This window comes from Phytophthora infestans, genomic scaffold (assembly GCF_000142945.1).
Source record: "Phytophthora infestans T30-4 supercont1.76 genomic scaffold, whole genome shotgun sequence".
Taxonomy (NCBI): domain Eukaryota; phylum Oomycota; class Peronosporomycetes; order Peronosporales; family Peronosporaceae; genus Phytophthora; species Phytophthora infestans.
The window spans coordinates 430,475-442,792 of NW_003303683.1; the positions used below are offsets into that span (position 1 = coordinate 430,475).

Below are 12,318 nucleotides of genomic sequence, written 5' to 3' on the forward strand. Positions count from 1 at the left end.
ATGCTGCCAACTCTGAATCGAACGCTATCTGCGTATTGCTACATTTCGCACAACATATTTAGCAACACAACAAATCAACATATTAAGCAACATTTCAAAATCAACACATGAAGCAGCACACAGAATAGTACCAGTAGATTAGCTTTGCAAACGCGTCCTCTATCCTGTCGCGCTGTGACATTGTCAGATCAACTTGGGACGATGGGGCACTTTCTCCAGTACATGAGCGTGTGAAATTGGCACAGAATATCCTTGGTGCCGGGGAATGCCTTTTCCAGGACCCGCCACTCCACGAAATCTTTGTCGATAACGACAGTCTAGATCAAATTCCAGGACGGGTTCTTTATTTTGAAAAATTCAACGATACGGCCCATTGTTTGTTCTTTCTGATCTAGCGCAAGAAAGTCGATTACAGGTATGCCCCGTCCTGTTGCCGACGTGACCACGAGACTTCCTAAAAAAACATAGTAGTTAGTTTGTGCATGATCTGACAGTTAAATACGATGCAACTTACCCAAATGATATCCGAGGTTACTAGTCCCGTGCGTCCAGTCCATCACCAGTGTGTCACCCCACTGACAAAAACACTCCTTCTGAATGGAGGTTTGCAATGTAACGACACAGGTTATATCCATTTGGTCTTGCACCAGGAGAACATCATTACCTTCTTCCGTGACAAAAGTACCCAAACGAGACTTGATTCGTTCCAACGCTGATGATCCCTCCAACAACGCCCGTAGCATATTACGTGTTTGCTGAGGTGTAATAGTAATATCTGCACGTAAACGAAATGTTGTTAAGCTCGATTTAAATTTGAATGTACAGCAATCCTTAAGGCTTACTACGGTCACGAAAAACACCCACCTAACTTGTCCGCCAGATAGCGGTTCACAGCAGCAGTACTGGTCTTCACCTCGTTGAGTAGACCGAGTTCTTAACAAACTTTGCGCGGCAAAAGTGACTTCGCACTACGATACGAATCGTAGATCAGCTTCGTAGTGGGGTGGTTGGGCATCGATATCAAGAGCAGTAAACAGTTTGAACTACAAATATGCGTAAAAACAGCATCTTACGAACATATGTGTCTTCATCAATACACACTGTCCACGAGCGTTTACTGGTCTCAGCTGAGTAGACGGAACGCACAACAGAGCTCACTTCACATCCCGTAAAGCGACAGTCATGTTCACGGCGCCCATGCCCTCGGGGGACCTGAGTTGCAGCATGCGTACACCAAACTCGTTTGAGGCTGTGAGTCAAATAATCAGATATCTTCCTAACACCAGGAAGCTTAAACAACACACAAAGCAACATAGCAGCAGACAACACGCAAACGATACAATGAGACAGCAACATAAACGTCAATCTCGGTATCGTGCACTTCACCTGTTGTGGTTCTTTCTTGTCTCAGAGCTCCGCGTTTGATAGCAAAGAAAGTGCTCGGCTTCGTAATCTTTGAGCACTTACTGATCCCCCCCCCACGTGTTGAATACCTTTTGCGGTAGCCCTGGCTTGTCGCTGATGACTGGGTTTAGCGTTTCCACAGTCTTCTTGCGATTATCCGCGGGATTTGGTTTGGCGACGCCAGAGATTATGCGGTCGACTAGCCGGTCCTTCCGTAGATACTCGTACCCGCTTTGTTGTAGGCTCATGATCTGGGTCATCTGTAGTCGATAATTCTAATTAGAAAATGTAAATAACATTGTAGACGACTCGTTCCTGATTCTGATACTTTGTTTTCCGTATCGTTGGAGTCCACTAGGGTGGCGGCGGCGGCGTTATCCTCAATGTTGCTCTCCATGATGCTCTCAGTGTTGCCATCCATGTTGTCATCCATGCCGCCCTCAGTGTTGCCCTCAGTGTTGCTCTTAATGTTGCTCTCAATGTTGCCCTCCATGTTGCCCTCCATGTTGCTCTCAGCGATAGCGGCCGGCGAGTCAGCTGCCACCTTAACAGTAGCGTTCTGGGTGTTTCCACCTCTTCGTCATGCGTGGCAGCCTCAGCCGTGGTATCCTGTGTGGCGGAGACATCCTCATCCTGCGTGGCGCTATTCGTGGCGTCCTGCGTGGCGGGGACACCCTTCGTGTAGCCGCGTGTCAGACTAACGTAATCACGCGGGCGTAGGGTGGAGCGATGTCCTACACACACCAAATCAGTTTTTATCCATCATGGCGTAAATTAAAAGAGTCATACCTCTGTTAGCAACCGACTGGACGAGCGCCGCACCCACTTGTTTCGACCCCCCCCCCGTACTGGACGCTCGCTTCTTCTCGTCCTTCTTCGCCATATCACCGCTGTAGGGTTCTCCCGTTTCTGGAAATGTCGTACTTTGTCGACAACGAGAGTTTGCAAATGTTTAGTCGAATTGTTTGGCTTCAAATTCGCGGGAAGATAAACTTGATAAATTACCGAACAACACAGGAAGCTGCTGCGTTGCTCTAAACCACCTATCGTGTAATTGTGGTAAAGTTGTAGTAACGACTCCTTAATTTATTACTATTTTACAACAAAACAGATGTAGTTTTTTATTTTTGTCATTGTAACTTGCAGAAAGTTATAAGTACAGAGTATTACGTGTACTAAAAGCACGTCCTCGGCATCACGTATTCCTACAGCCTGTAGTACAGCACCCTGCAGCATTGGAAGTATAATGGGGTACGTAACCCCAAGTGTACACCTAGTTACATGAAGTGTGACACGTCACACTTCGGTATATCTGGTAGATGGTACCAGGGTCGCCCGAGGCCAGCCATTGGCTGATGACATAGCTTTTCTATAGGTGGCTTATAGTTTGTATATTTAACGCAAGCTTAGCCTACCTATAAATACATTCCGCTTACAGCTTACCTTAATTTGGTCACTTCGCTCCCTTAGACAAAAGGGACCTGTGAACCACTGCTCACTGAGAGTTTGTAAAGTCGCGGAAGCCAACTTCCTCTAGCGCAAGGTGCTGTGTGACCCCGTCACACTTGGTAGCACCTGTAGTCAACCTACGCCAATGCGGGTATACTACCTGAACCCCTCTAAAGCTCGTCGCCATGAATATGAACGACTTCTCCCGTCTGAACGACTCACAGTTCGAGTCGGTTCGGAAGATGGCTGGCATCTTCGGGATGAAGGCCCTGCAGAGCCTGGTGGCGTCAACACCGGCCGAGTAGCTCGAGCGTGTCAATGCGTTTGACGCTTACGAGCAAGGGCTCATCACACATGTGCGTAGAAACCTGCAGGCTCCGGCGGCGGAAACAAGTCCGCCACACCCGAAGCCAATACGGCTGAAGGTTAAGGTGTATGAAGGAAAGGAAGGTGAGAACCTTCACTTCTGGTTTCAAGAGGTAGAACTCGCGATGGACGCGGCTCTGATCTCGATCAAGCAACTCTGTGTTGCGTTTGCACTCACCAACCTTAGCGGTCGTGCTAAGAGTTGGGTGTACACGCGGGGGGCGACATCGCCTGGATGCTTCACATCCTGGGCTCAGCTGTCTGAACAGCTCCGAGCCGCGTTCCTCCCGGCGAACGATGAGTACCGGCACCGTTCGCGCTTCCTTTCTTGCAAGCAAGGAAGGCGCGAGCTGCACGAGTACGTTCAAGCGATACGGGAGCCCACGGTGTCCCTAGTGGGAAACCCACTCAACGAACACATCAAGGTGACTGTGCTCATGGACGGCCTACGAGTGGGCCCGGCGCGCACTCAGCTGTTCCGGGTGCAGTCAGGCACCCTAGAAGAGTCGATTCAAATGTCTCTGCAGGAAGAATACAGCCATCGTCAGGCGCGCACGCCGGTCTCAGCATGACCAGGGAATTCTGTGTCGAATCCTGGTCGAGCAAGCACCACCGGAACCAGTTCCCATGGAACTCGGGTCCGCCGAGCAGCGCGACTATCGCTTCTTCGGCAGTGGAAAACGGGGCCACTTTAAGCGTGACTGTCCCGCGCAAAGACACCGCAGGCGGACTTTCCCCCAAGCCCGTCCTCAAGGGTCACTTGCAGAAGCCAGGATCTCGAGGGCAGGGGAACGTCGGAGACCAGTAAGGGCGTGGCACCCTACTGGCGAAGAGCTAAGTCTTCGTGAAAGGGGGGCCACGGGGACCTAACCCCTGAGAGTCTTCCCACTTAAGTCTCCAAACCCTAAAGCTAGGGTTTATAACCTGACGCGTTTCGGGCTACCCTAAATTACCCTATACATATAATCCGGTCGATACATAGCTATCGACTGTTTCTTGTAGTCCATAATCGTCATTAATTTTGGGTTTTTGTAGTCTCAAACCAAAGCATCGGGTAGTCCATTTTGCCTAAAATAAATGTAGGGTATATTAACCCAACCCAAAATAATAAACTCTATTTTGGTGCAATTCGAAGTTGGTATTTCATAAAACCGCCGCATTACGACAGCCATGCTGAGAAGGCGGGTGTGACCGGTGCATCTACACATGGACGCACTGTAGGCGCGGTAAGCTATCTGTTTGAATCGGTGAAGCTGGCGGGGCGGCGACATCAAACTTGCTGCTAAAGTGACATCCCGCCACGAACAGTGTGAGTGGGGTTAAATCACGAGCGGTCGGCGTCATCCTCGACGAACAATAGTGGCCAGGTGTCTATCAGCTCCGCCACAAGCGCCATCTCTGGTGCTGTAACAGTAAGCTCTGGTGTCAGCAGCTCTGGGATATCTGGTCCGGTGAGGGTACAAGCACTAGTGGCGTCCATCATTACGGCTGGATCCATCGTAACGAAAGGCAAGCAGGTGCCCTCGGGTCAACTCTGGTCGGGTGTTCCCGCTCGCTAACTGCGCGACCTCACGGCCGAGGAGACGCAATTCATGCAGTAGTGCTCGGCCGAGTACGCGCAACTGGCGGAGCAGCACGCCGGCGAGTGCGCTAAGACCTTCGAGGAGTACGAGGCTGACATGGAGCGCTACAAGATCCTGCGGGACGTGGGCGAGACTGGTCTGCCACAAAAAGGCGATGAGCGCGAAGACACTGGTCTCTACTTCCGTTACTAGACGGCAAGCATAGTTTCGAGTGCAGAATGGCGAAGAGCGAACAAAAATAATGAAAATGGGCTTAAACGATAGATTGGCTCCGTGGCTTATCATTTATAGGTGGATAAACACTCTCATGCCTACGAGTTGTGAGAGCTCACTCTTCGTCACTCTGTTCTTGCACCGCAACTACATCAAAACATACCGGTAATAAACATCAGTGTACGCAAGCAAGCAAAAACTTGTACCGTTGTCGGGCTTACAGGAGAGCGCAATCAGCTTTAGGAAAAACTCCCGCACTACAGGCTCTTGAAGTGTTGCCGTTATCGCAAAGTCCTTTGGGTTGGTTATGAGCTGCAGCACAACATCGCCACAAACGTGAATTGCACGGCTATTACAAAACCAGCGCTTGCACCAGCCGTACCTGCTGCATGCTGGTCATTAAAATCGGGTCCTGCAACGCCTGCACGTAGTATGAGCCTTGGTTCATGGCGATCATCAGTGACGGCCCAAAGTGAACGCTCGAAAGTAATATCAGCATCTCGGCATCTTCGTCACTGGCTCCAGCAGAGCTGTAAACCTCCAACACCTCTTTTTCATCAGATGCAGGCGGCTGAACTAAGTCGGTGATAGCTTCCAAGGCGCTCGCTCTGTTCTTCTTCACGCTGCTTTGTAAGTTCAAGCACCTCCAGAAAACCCTTCAAGGTATTGACGGAATCCTCCTCTTCTGTATGAAAAAGTAGCAGCTCTGGATCCTCGTCATCTATCAACGCATCACGGTAAGCTGTCCATCTTGCTTCATCCACAAGTCGCATCCACAACGCGCCATTCTCAAGTGAAGCAGCAGCGAGTACTTGCTCATCCAGAGATCGCTGAGGCTGATCATTTGTCGTGTGGCTAGGAGAGCTCGCACTATATCCTGTGTCTTTTTTCTTTGACTGTAAGAAGTCAATTAACTTCTGATAAAACCCTCGCAGCTCGTGGTCACCCAATTGAGATTCGAGGACGTCTGGGTTCAAACTCATGTCTCGTAGCGCCAACACTATCTTCTCGTTTTGCTGCAGCAACTCGCGCATCGTGTCGTCATGCAAAATAGCGTTTACTGCCTGTGCGTCGAGGCCACCATGCGTGCGGAGACAATGCGACTGGAGATTACTTGCTAGCTGATTACCGTTTTCTCTTCCTGGACCTTCGACTTTTTCTTCAGCGCCAACTTCGAGCGAAGCTCGCCCTCGCGTCCATTATACTTCGTTAGCAGCTTCTTGACAGTGTTTTCCCTTGGGGGCCATTCCAAGCCAGTACATCATTTGATTAACCCCGCCGTTCACACTTTTTTTAAACATACCGGCATCCCCACATGATCATAAGAAACAACGATTGTTTTTTTGTCGCGGCATCAGATTCTCGATCCTCGAGTAGCAACTCAAGTTTTTCCAGAAGGCTAATTGACTTGAACTACACCATCGATGAAGAAGAAACACTTTTCTCTGGATTCGGGTAGTCTTCGCTATATAGAAGATCGCTGAGCCAATTCAACAAGTTGCTGTCATCACTAGCCACGTTATCCAAAACGTAGATCTCCCTCAACAGACTAGTGTCTCTCGCTAGAGCGGTGCTTTTCGAGATTTCAATTGCCGGGTATGATGACGGTGGATTCCTACAAATTTCCACTTGCCGAATTAGACGCTGTGCACGACACTGTGGTTCAACGAGATCCTTGAGCACGACGGAAGGTTGTTTCTTGAAGTTGGGACAAATACAATGAAAGTAGAACGGCATGTTCTTGTCATCATGGCGTGATGGCATTAACGTGATAGCGAAACTGCCCAACCTCCAGGTAGTCGAGACTCTGCTGAACTAAACGTGCTACTGTTTGTGTTTAAAGGTCTACCCACTTGATTGCTTTCCGCAAGCATTCGACAGAAATGAGGATTAGTCGACGTCTCGAACCCCACCAACAGGCTTGAGTAGACAAAGTCCAAGTTTTTCTTCACGAAATTAACGTTTCCACGTGTGTGCGGATGTAATTTGTTAGGCAATGCAGTAAATCGAAGATTTCCCTTGTTTAAGACGCGAGGCGGTTCAGGTTATCGAGACGGATTGCGGTCGTAGATGTTGCGTACAAACAATCTGTTCCGTTTTTCCTCTTGCTGCGCGTTCACGTTTTCGTTTTGGTGAAGAATAGTCAGCTCCTCAAGCGAAGCGAAAATTCCAAGAGGATGCTCATTAATAAAAAGAACGTCCCTGTCCTTGTCACGGATAGACGAATACGGTCGGTTATTGTAGGCAGCTGTGACCACTTGTTCTTCCTACCCAGTGAGTTATGCGAGAGGTCTTCAAAGCCAAATACGTCGACAATCTTCAGCAGTGAAATGCCTGGTGGGATAATCGGGTTGGAGTCCACACGAAGCTCATTCCTATCAGTGCATGAACCTCTCATTTTTGTTACTTTGTTCGTTGCGGTAACGATGTACTCGAACGCGAGCTGGTATAACAAACGTGCGAGTGTGTCTCGAACATGCTTTACCTGACCCTGCTCTAGAGTCACCTCTAATGCTTCACTCGTCGATTGCAAACTTACACTTCTTGTCGTCATCATTCGTTTCAATTTCTCCACTGATTCCAACTCTACAAGTTCCACCACTCTTTGAGGTGCATTAGGCACCCCCGTACATGCAGAAGACATCAAAAGCTTTCTCGATGTCTCATGATAGTCAAGCTCAATATTTTTTAAGCCACAGAACAGCACTTAGCACTTTAAAAATTGCCTTCTGCTCGTCTGGGGATACGTTCAGCTCATCTAGCCCACCAATAATCTGCTGCCATCTTTCCACATCCTTTTTCCACGTTTCCGCTTCGCTCATAAGCTCTGCCCGGCTTGTGGTCGCTGCGACCGAGATCAGTAAACGCGGGAGCACTTTACACCATCGAGATGCAACTCCTTCGCTAGCAACCGCATAAAAGGAAAAGGCGTTGACACCGGCCACCATCGCGTACAGTACGTGAAAGTTCAATTCATTCTGGTCTCCAGCTTCACGACCTCTTTCACTCATGACGCTGGATTTTTCTAGTAAAAGCGGCGATATGTGACAGCCACAAATCTGAAACTCCCCCCAAAGGCAATTTGCAGAGTTGTCACTTTTCCAAACCTTGACGAATTAAGGTTCATCGACGTGGTAGCATTTCCAAACGCTTCCAGAATAATATTGGATTCCAAAACTCTGCTCAGTTTCTTCGCCGCATGTGGATTCGTACGATACATTAACAATTGTTCTTCATCCTAAAGATGCTCCAACTTGTCGTAAAAACCAAAGAAAAGGTTGTCCACGTGCACCTGGGGGAGACGCTTACTTCGACTCACTGATGCCATTTCTTCCCAGCGTTCAGGATGCCAATCCAGCAGCACGATTTCGTATTTCTCCACACCTTTAGCTTCGAGGAGAGCGATCGTTCGTGTTTCCTCTGTTCTCATCTGAATGGTACTTTTAGTGGAGCTAGTAAACAGCTTGATCTTGGGCTGGCGACCCTCCGAACCCTCAGAAAGAGCTGGTTGCGCCACAAGTACCAGGTATTTCAGCAAGTCCTTGGCAAGTTCTGTCTTACCACTCCCACCGCAAAGACAAAGGGATTGCCCGCGACCCTCAGCCATAGTACGGTTGCTCAGTGTCGACGAAGCTAACGACGAATTACCACCTGTGCGCCTATTATTGAAGAAAAGTCGAACTAGACTTTGTTTCGCGATAGCAAATGGATGCGGAGCCAGTACTGTCTCAGCATTTGCCGTGTCAGCGTAAGTGAGTACAACCTGCTCGTCGTAAATTGACGTGAATCGAGCAGTCTGTAGCAACCGGTACGGGTTCATCACGATTATCATGTGGTGGTTGACGTACGTGTAGATGTGGTCTTCGTCAAAACGGCTCGACAATGCGTTTACAATGCCTTCCTCCGAGTTGACTTGGCCAACAGTGACACTCTTTTGTTCCACAATTAAGTCATCGTTATTGCCTCGACCCAGACTCCATGGCTGCTTCGTTCGCGTGTCGTCCGTTTTGTCGCTAGACGCTGACTTAGCTGCTGACCCAGCTCGGTCGGACAGCTCCTCAAAAGTTGCGGGGTAGCTGTGAAACGAGGGGTAGCGTATTCGCGGCGACGTTTGAGACGAAGCAACAGGGGAGTCAAGTTCGACTTCTTTTAGTTTCTCTGCTGCTGACATCCGTGATCTACGTCCCGTGAAAGCTTTCGTTGATTCTCTGGAATTTCCTCAAACTGGTACCGCAACTTGAATGCTTCCGCCAAAATGCTGTCGGGATTAGGCTCGGAGCTCCCTGATTTCTCTTGAGCGAGACAAATGCCCTGAACAAGCTGTTGATACTGTGCCATTGACCATTGCGAAGGAGGCCCCCACGTACTTTTTTTCTTATTAAGGAGCTTCTTCAGCAGCACATTTCATGGAAAATCTGAAAAGAAGAACGCAAATCTACTCGAGGCGTGCCTACGTTGTCAGGCGCCATGGGGGATGAAAGAAGTTCAGCCCATCGCTTTCGCGTTCAGGCCCCACCTACTGGAGCGTACTTGTAGCAAACTAACGCCCCTCTGGATTGACCGCTGGCGTATCAATTGCTCGCTCTGCGAACAGAGCGGATGAAACACGGATTAGTACGAGAAAAATTTCAATATTTAATAACCTGACAAAGCCCCCACACCCGACAAGCTTTGCGGAGCGCTACGATTCACTCCTGTCGCTCCTGCAAGTCCAAAGCTGCCATTGAAGTATCAGCAGCCACCATATACACTTTTTCATCCCATATCACACCAGGTCGTACCTTTCAGATCCAGCTTATAGTTCTTGCCAGCAGGCCCCTCCTTCTGGCGAATACGCAGCCAAACATCCGAGTGAGGCAGTGGCGTGATGACATCCGCCGCTTTAAGCTCCAGGACACCCTTAAGCTCTACGTCTCCATCCTTTGTAGGCTTATAATAGCTCAGAGAGTGCTGCCCCAACACAAACTTCAGAACCCCATCGGTAAAGCCCAGTCGAGCTGTCTCCGTCTACAACGCCGCCTCAGCGCTCGACCCACGCTGCCGTGCTAGACGTCCACTCTTGGGACCCCCTGGCGACACCGCTTGGCTGCCCTTCCGCAATAGCATGAGGAAATATTTATTTCAACGCATTCAATGATTGTGCCTTTTTTAATTGTACATGTACGTAAGTTGAGCCTAGCGCAGGTGTAATTTGGCTACGCGAACACGTATTACCTAGTACGGCAGGAGCATCTATCCACAAAAAATCGACCCTTGAATCCTGAAAAATCCGAGAGCACTGACTAAAGTAGGCTCTTATGATTTATTGATAATTATGAAATGACATACATGTATATCACTTTTGACTTGTAAACGTGACCACTGGTCAGGTCTATTATAGGGCAGCGCGTAGGCTGGGAAAAGCCTAATATATTGCAAAGTAGAATTATGTATATACTTTATTGTGATTTTGCCGACATTTTTAGGAGCAAAAAATAACAGCCCGAGCTTGTGAAAAAATTAAACATTTCCTAATATTTAGCTAAAAGTTTGCCTTAATTTCCATGCATATATTGTAATCGACGTGGCCACGAGGCTACACTCGCAATCGCCTTGTAGTTGCGTTGGTAAATCATTTCAATTTGATTGTACAGCGACGGGCGCAGGTGAACGAAATGCAGCATCTGTGCCAGAACTGCAGTAATTTCAAAAGCGTAATTCTGACCGCTTTACTGTAAATCGTCGCGGAACACGGCTTTATGAACACGCAGTTTCTCCGGGGATGGCACTCAACCTAAAGAAAATCTCTTACTTCTTATGTGACTCATTTGTACGAGCTCGTACTGGAAGAAAGTTCTTTCTACAGCCCTCTATTATTTGGAAAAAATTGTTATCGTTAGTATCGTTTTTATATCACAAAAAATATGGTGATATTCTCTCTTTAAACATATTTATTTGTATCCGTTTGTAAATGAATGCGCCACCTGGTACTAGAATAGATTAATTGGCCTCTTATAAACAATATCCGGTGGACACCAGAGAAATACAGTGTCTGTGGTAGCATCAAAACCCATTGGCCCAGTAAATGTTGCTTGAAGGAATTGAGTGGAAGTCTTTTATCTTGTGACATGAAACAACCCAGTGGGTGAAGTTATCTTCGGGTCTAACACTCCATGAAAGATAATCATGCGTGTCAAAAGAAATGCTTCTTTCATTGATTCGATCGTTAGGTATCAGCACTTCGAAAATTGCAACTTGTTGAGCTCAGATGTCCTCCCAGACCAAAGCAACGCCTCTACGTACAAAGGGGCAATATAACAATCTCAGCTGCTGTTTACAATTTTACGAAAAGATGGCTGAAATTTTGTTTTACGATTAATCATTTCCTTCGGGAAGCTTATTATGGTTGTTAGTCAACGGTGTGCGGCTCCACTATATTTTGATTCTTGCTAAAGCCACTCGTCCTTATCAACATCCATTAATGACAAGATGTACACTCAGAATGGTCTTATGATATGTAGGCACTGTAATTCGCTGGGTTGTAGCCGTATCAACTGTCGCCGACAGTACGCTACCTGCTCGTCGTGCAAGGCGAAGGGTCATATTGGCGTGGAGTGTACCAGTCCACCCCCGCAGCATTCACAACAGCCGCTACCTTCGCAACCCGCAACAGCAGCCACAACAACAGCCGAGAAATCGCTCGGGTGGACATTTCTGTAACGCGTGCGCGTGATATATGTGTGACAGCTGAGATCACATGGTGTCCGAGTGTCCGACCCTGTAACCACTTAAGAGGGCTACGAACGCTCCTCCGATGCAAGGTCAAACACCTAGCCACAATGAAGGTGGCAGGAGGAAGATAAAGGGAGTGCCGCTCCTTCCTCTCGTCCGGTGACGAGGGTTTGGACTGGTAACAATTTAGCCTCGGACGAGAGCTCTGATGGGCAGAAGCGAGATAACCGAGCGCTGGAAATGGGATGCTGGGATGGACCGCGCGTCGTGACGTGAACGTTTCAAGAGAACTTTGAGATTACTGACAAGTTGGAGAGTATAAGCAGAACAAGTGATACGGGTAATGGGAATGGTTGCTGCAGTTGCATTTACAATTTCAGATATCTCTGGCGCGGAGTCAGACGCATTAAGTGGTGATAGGGGTAACCCCGATTCTTTACATTTTTCGCAGCGGGAACGGTCAGATACCGTGCCATCTCCCCAGAGTGGAATACTCAGGAAGTCAGCAGAAGACTCAGAGGTGATCAAGGTTAAACAAGAGGCGGTGGGTGCCACTACAGAGCCTGGTCCAGAGAACGAGGATAGAGGCCCA

The 12,318-nt window shown here is 48.4% G+C and overlaps 4 protein-coding genes across 4 annotated transcripts; all 4 read right to left on the reverse strand.

Annotated features, from left to right (window-relative positions):
* Positions 1-5,130: 5,130 nt before the first annotated feature.
* Positions 5,131-6,049, reverse strand: PITG_18756 (uncharacterized protein; the record flags this gene model as incomplete). The annotated part of the gene is made up of 4 exons (XM_002997355.1): positions 5,131-5,162; positions 5,237-5,327; positions 5,377-5,628; positions 5,687-6,049. 4 exons carry the CDS (start codon positions 6,047-6,049, stop codon positions 5,131-5,133), a joined length of 738 nt encoding a protein of 245 aa, XP_002997401.1.
* Positions 6,050-6,369: 320 nt separating this feature from the next.
* Positions 6,370-6,752, reverse strand: PITG_18757 (uncharacterized protein; the record flags this gene model as incomplete). Its single annotated transcript, XM_002997356.1, has 2 exons — positions 6,370-6,376; positions 6,433-6,752. The coding sequence occupies 2 exons, from the start codon at positions 6,750-6,752 to the stop codon at positions 6,370-6,372; spliced, it is 327 nt and encodes a 108-aa protein (XP_002997402.1).
* A 951-nt stretch (positions 6,753-7,703) lies between these two features.
* PITG_18758 (uncharacterized protein) lies at positions 7,704-8,235 on the reverse strand (the record flags this gene model as incomplete). The annotated part of the gene is made up of 4 exons (XM_002997357.1): positions 7,704-7,721; positions 7,763-7,860; positions 7,954-7,998; positions 8,082-8,235. The coding sequence occupies 4 exons, from the start codon at positions 8,233-8,235 to the stop codon at positions 7,704-7,706; spliced, it is 315 nt and encodes a 104-aa protein (XP_002997403.1).
* A 13-nt stretch (positions 8,236-8,248) lies between these two features.
* On the reverse strand, positions 8,249-9,353 carry PITG_18759 (uncharacterized protein; the record flags this gene model as incomplete). The annotated part of the gene is made up of 5 exons (XM_002997358.1): positions 8,249-8,262; positions 8,319-8,613; positions 8,698-8,944; positions 9,035-9,056; positions 9,185-9,353. The coding sequence occupies 5 exons, from the start codon at positions 9,351-9,353 to the stop codon at positions 8,249-8,251; spliced, it is 747 nt and encodes a 248-aa protein (XP_002997404.1).
* Positions 9,354-12,318: the final 2,965 nt, after the last annotated feature.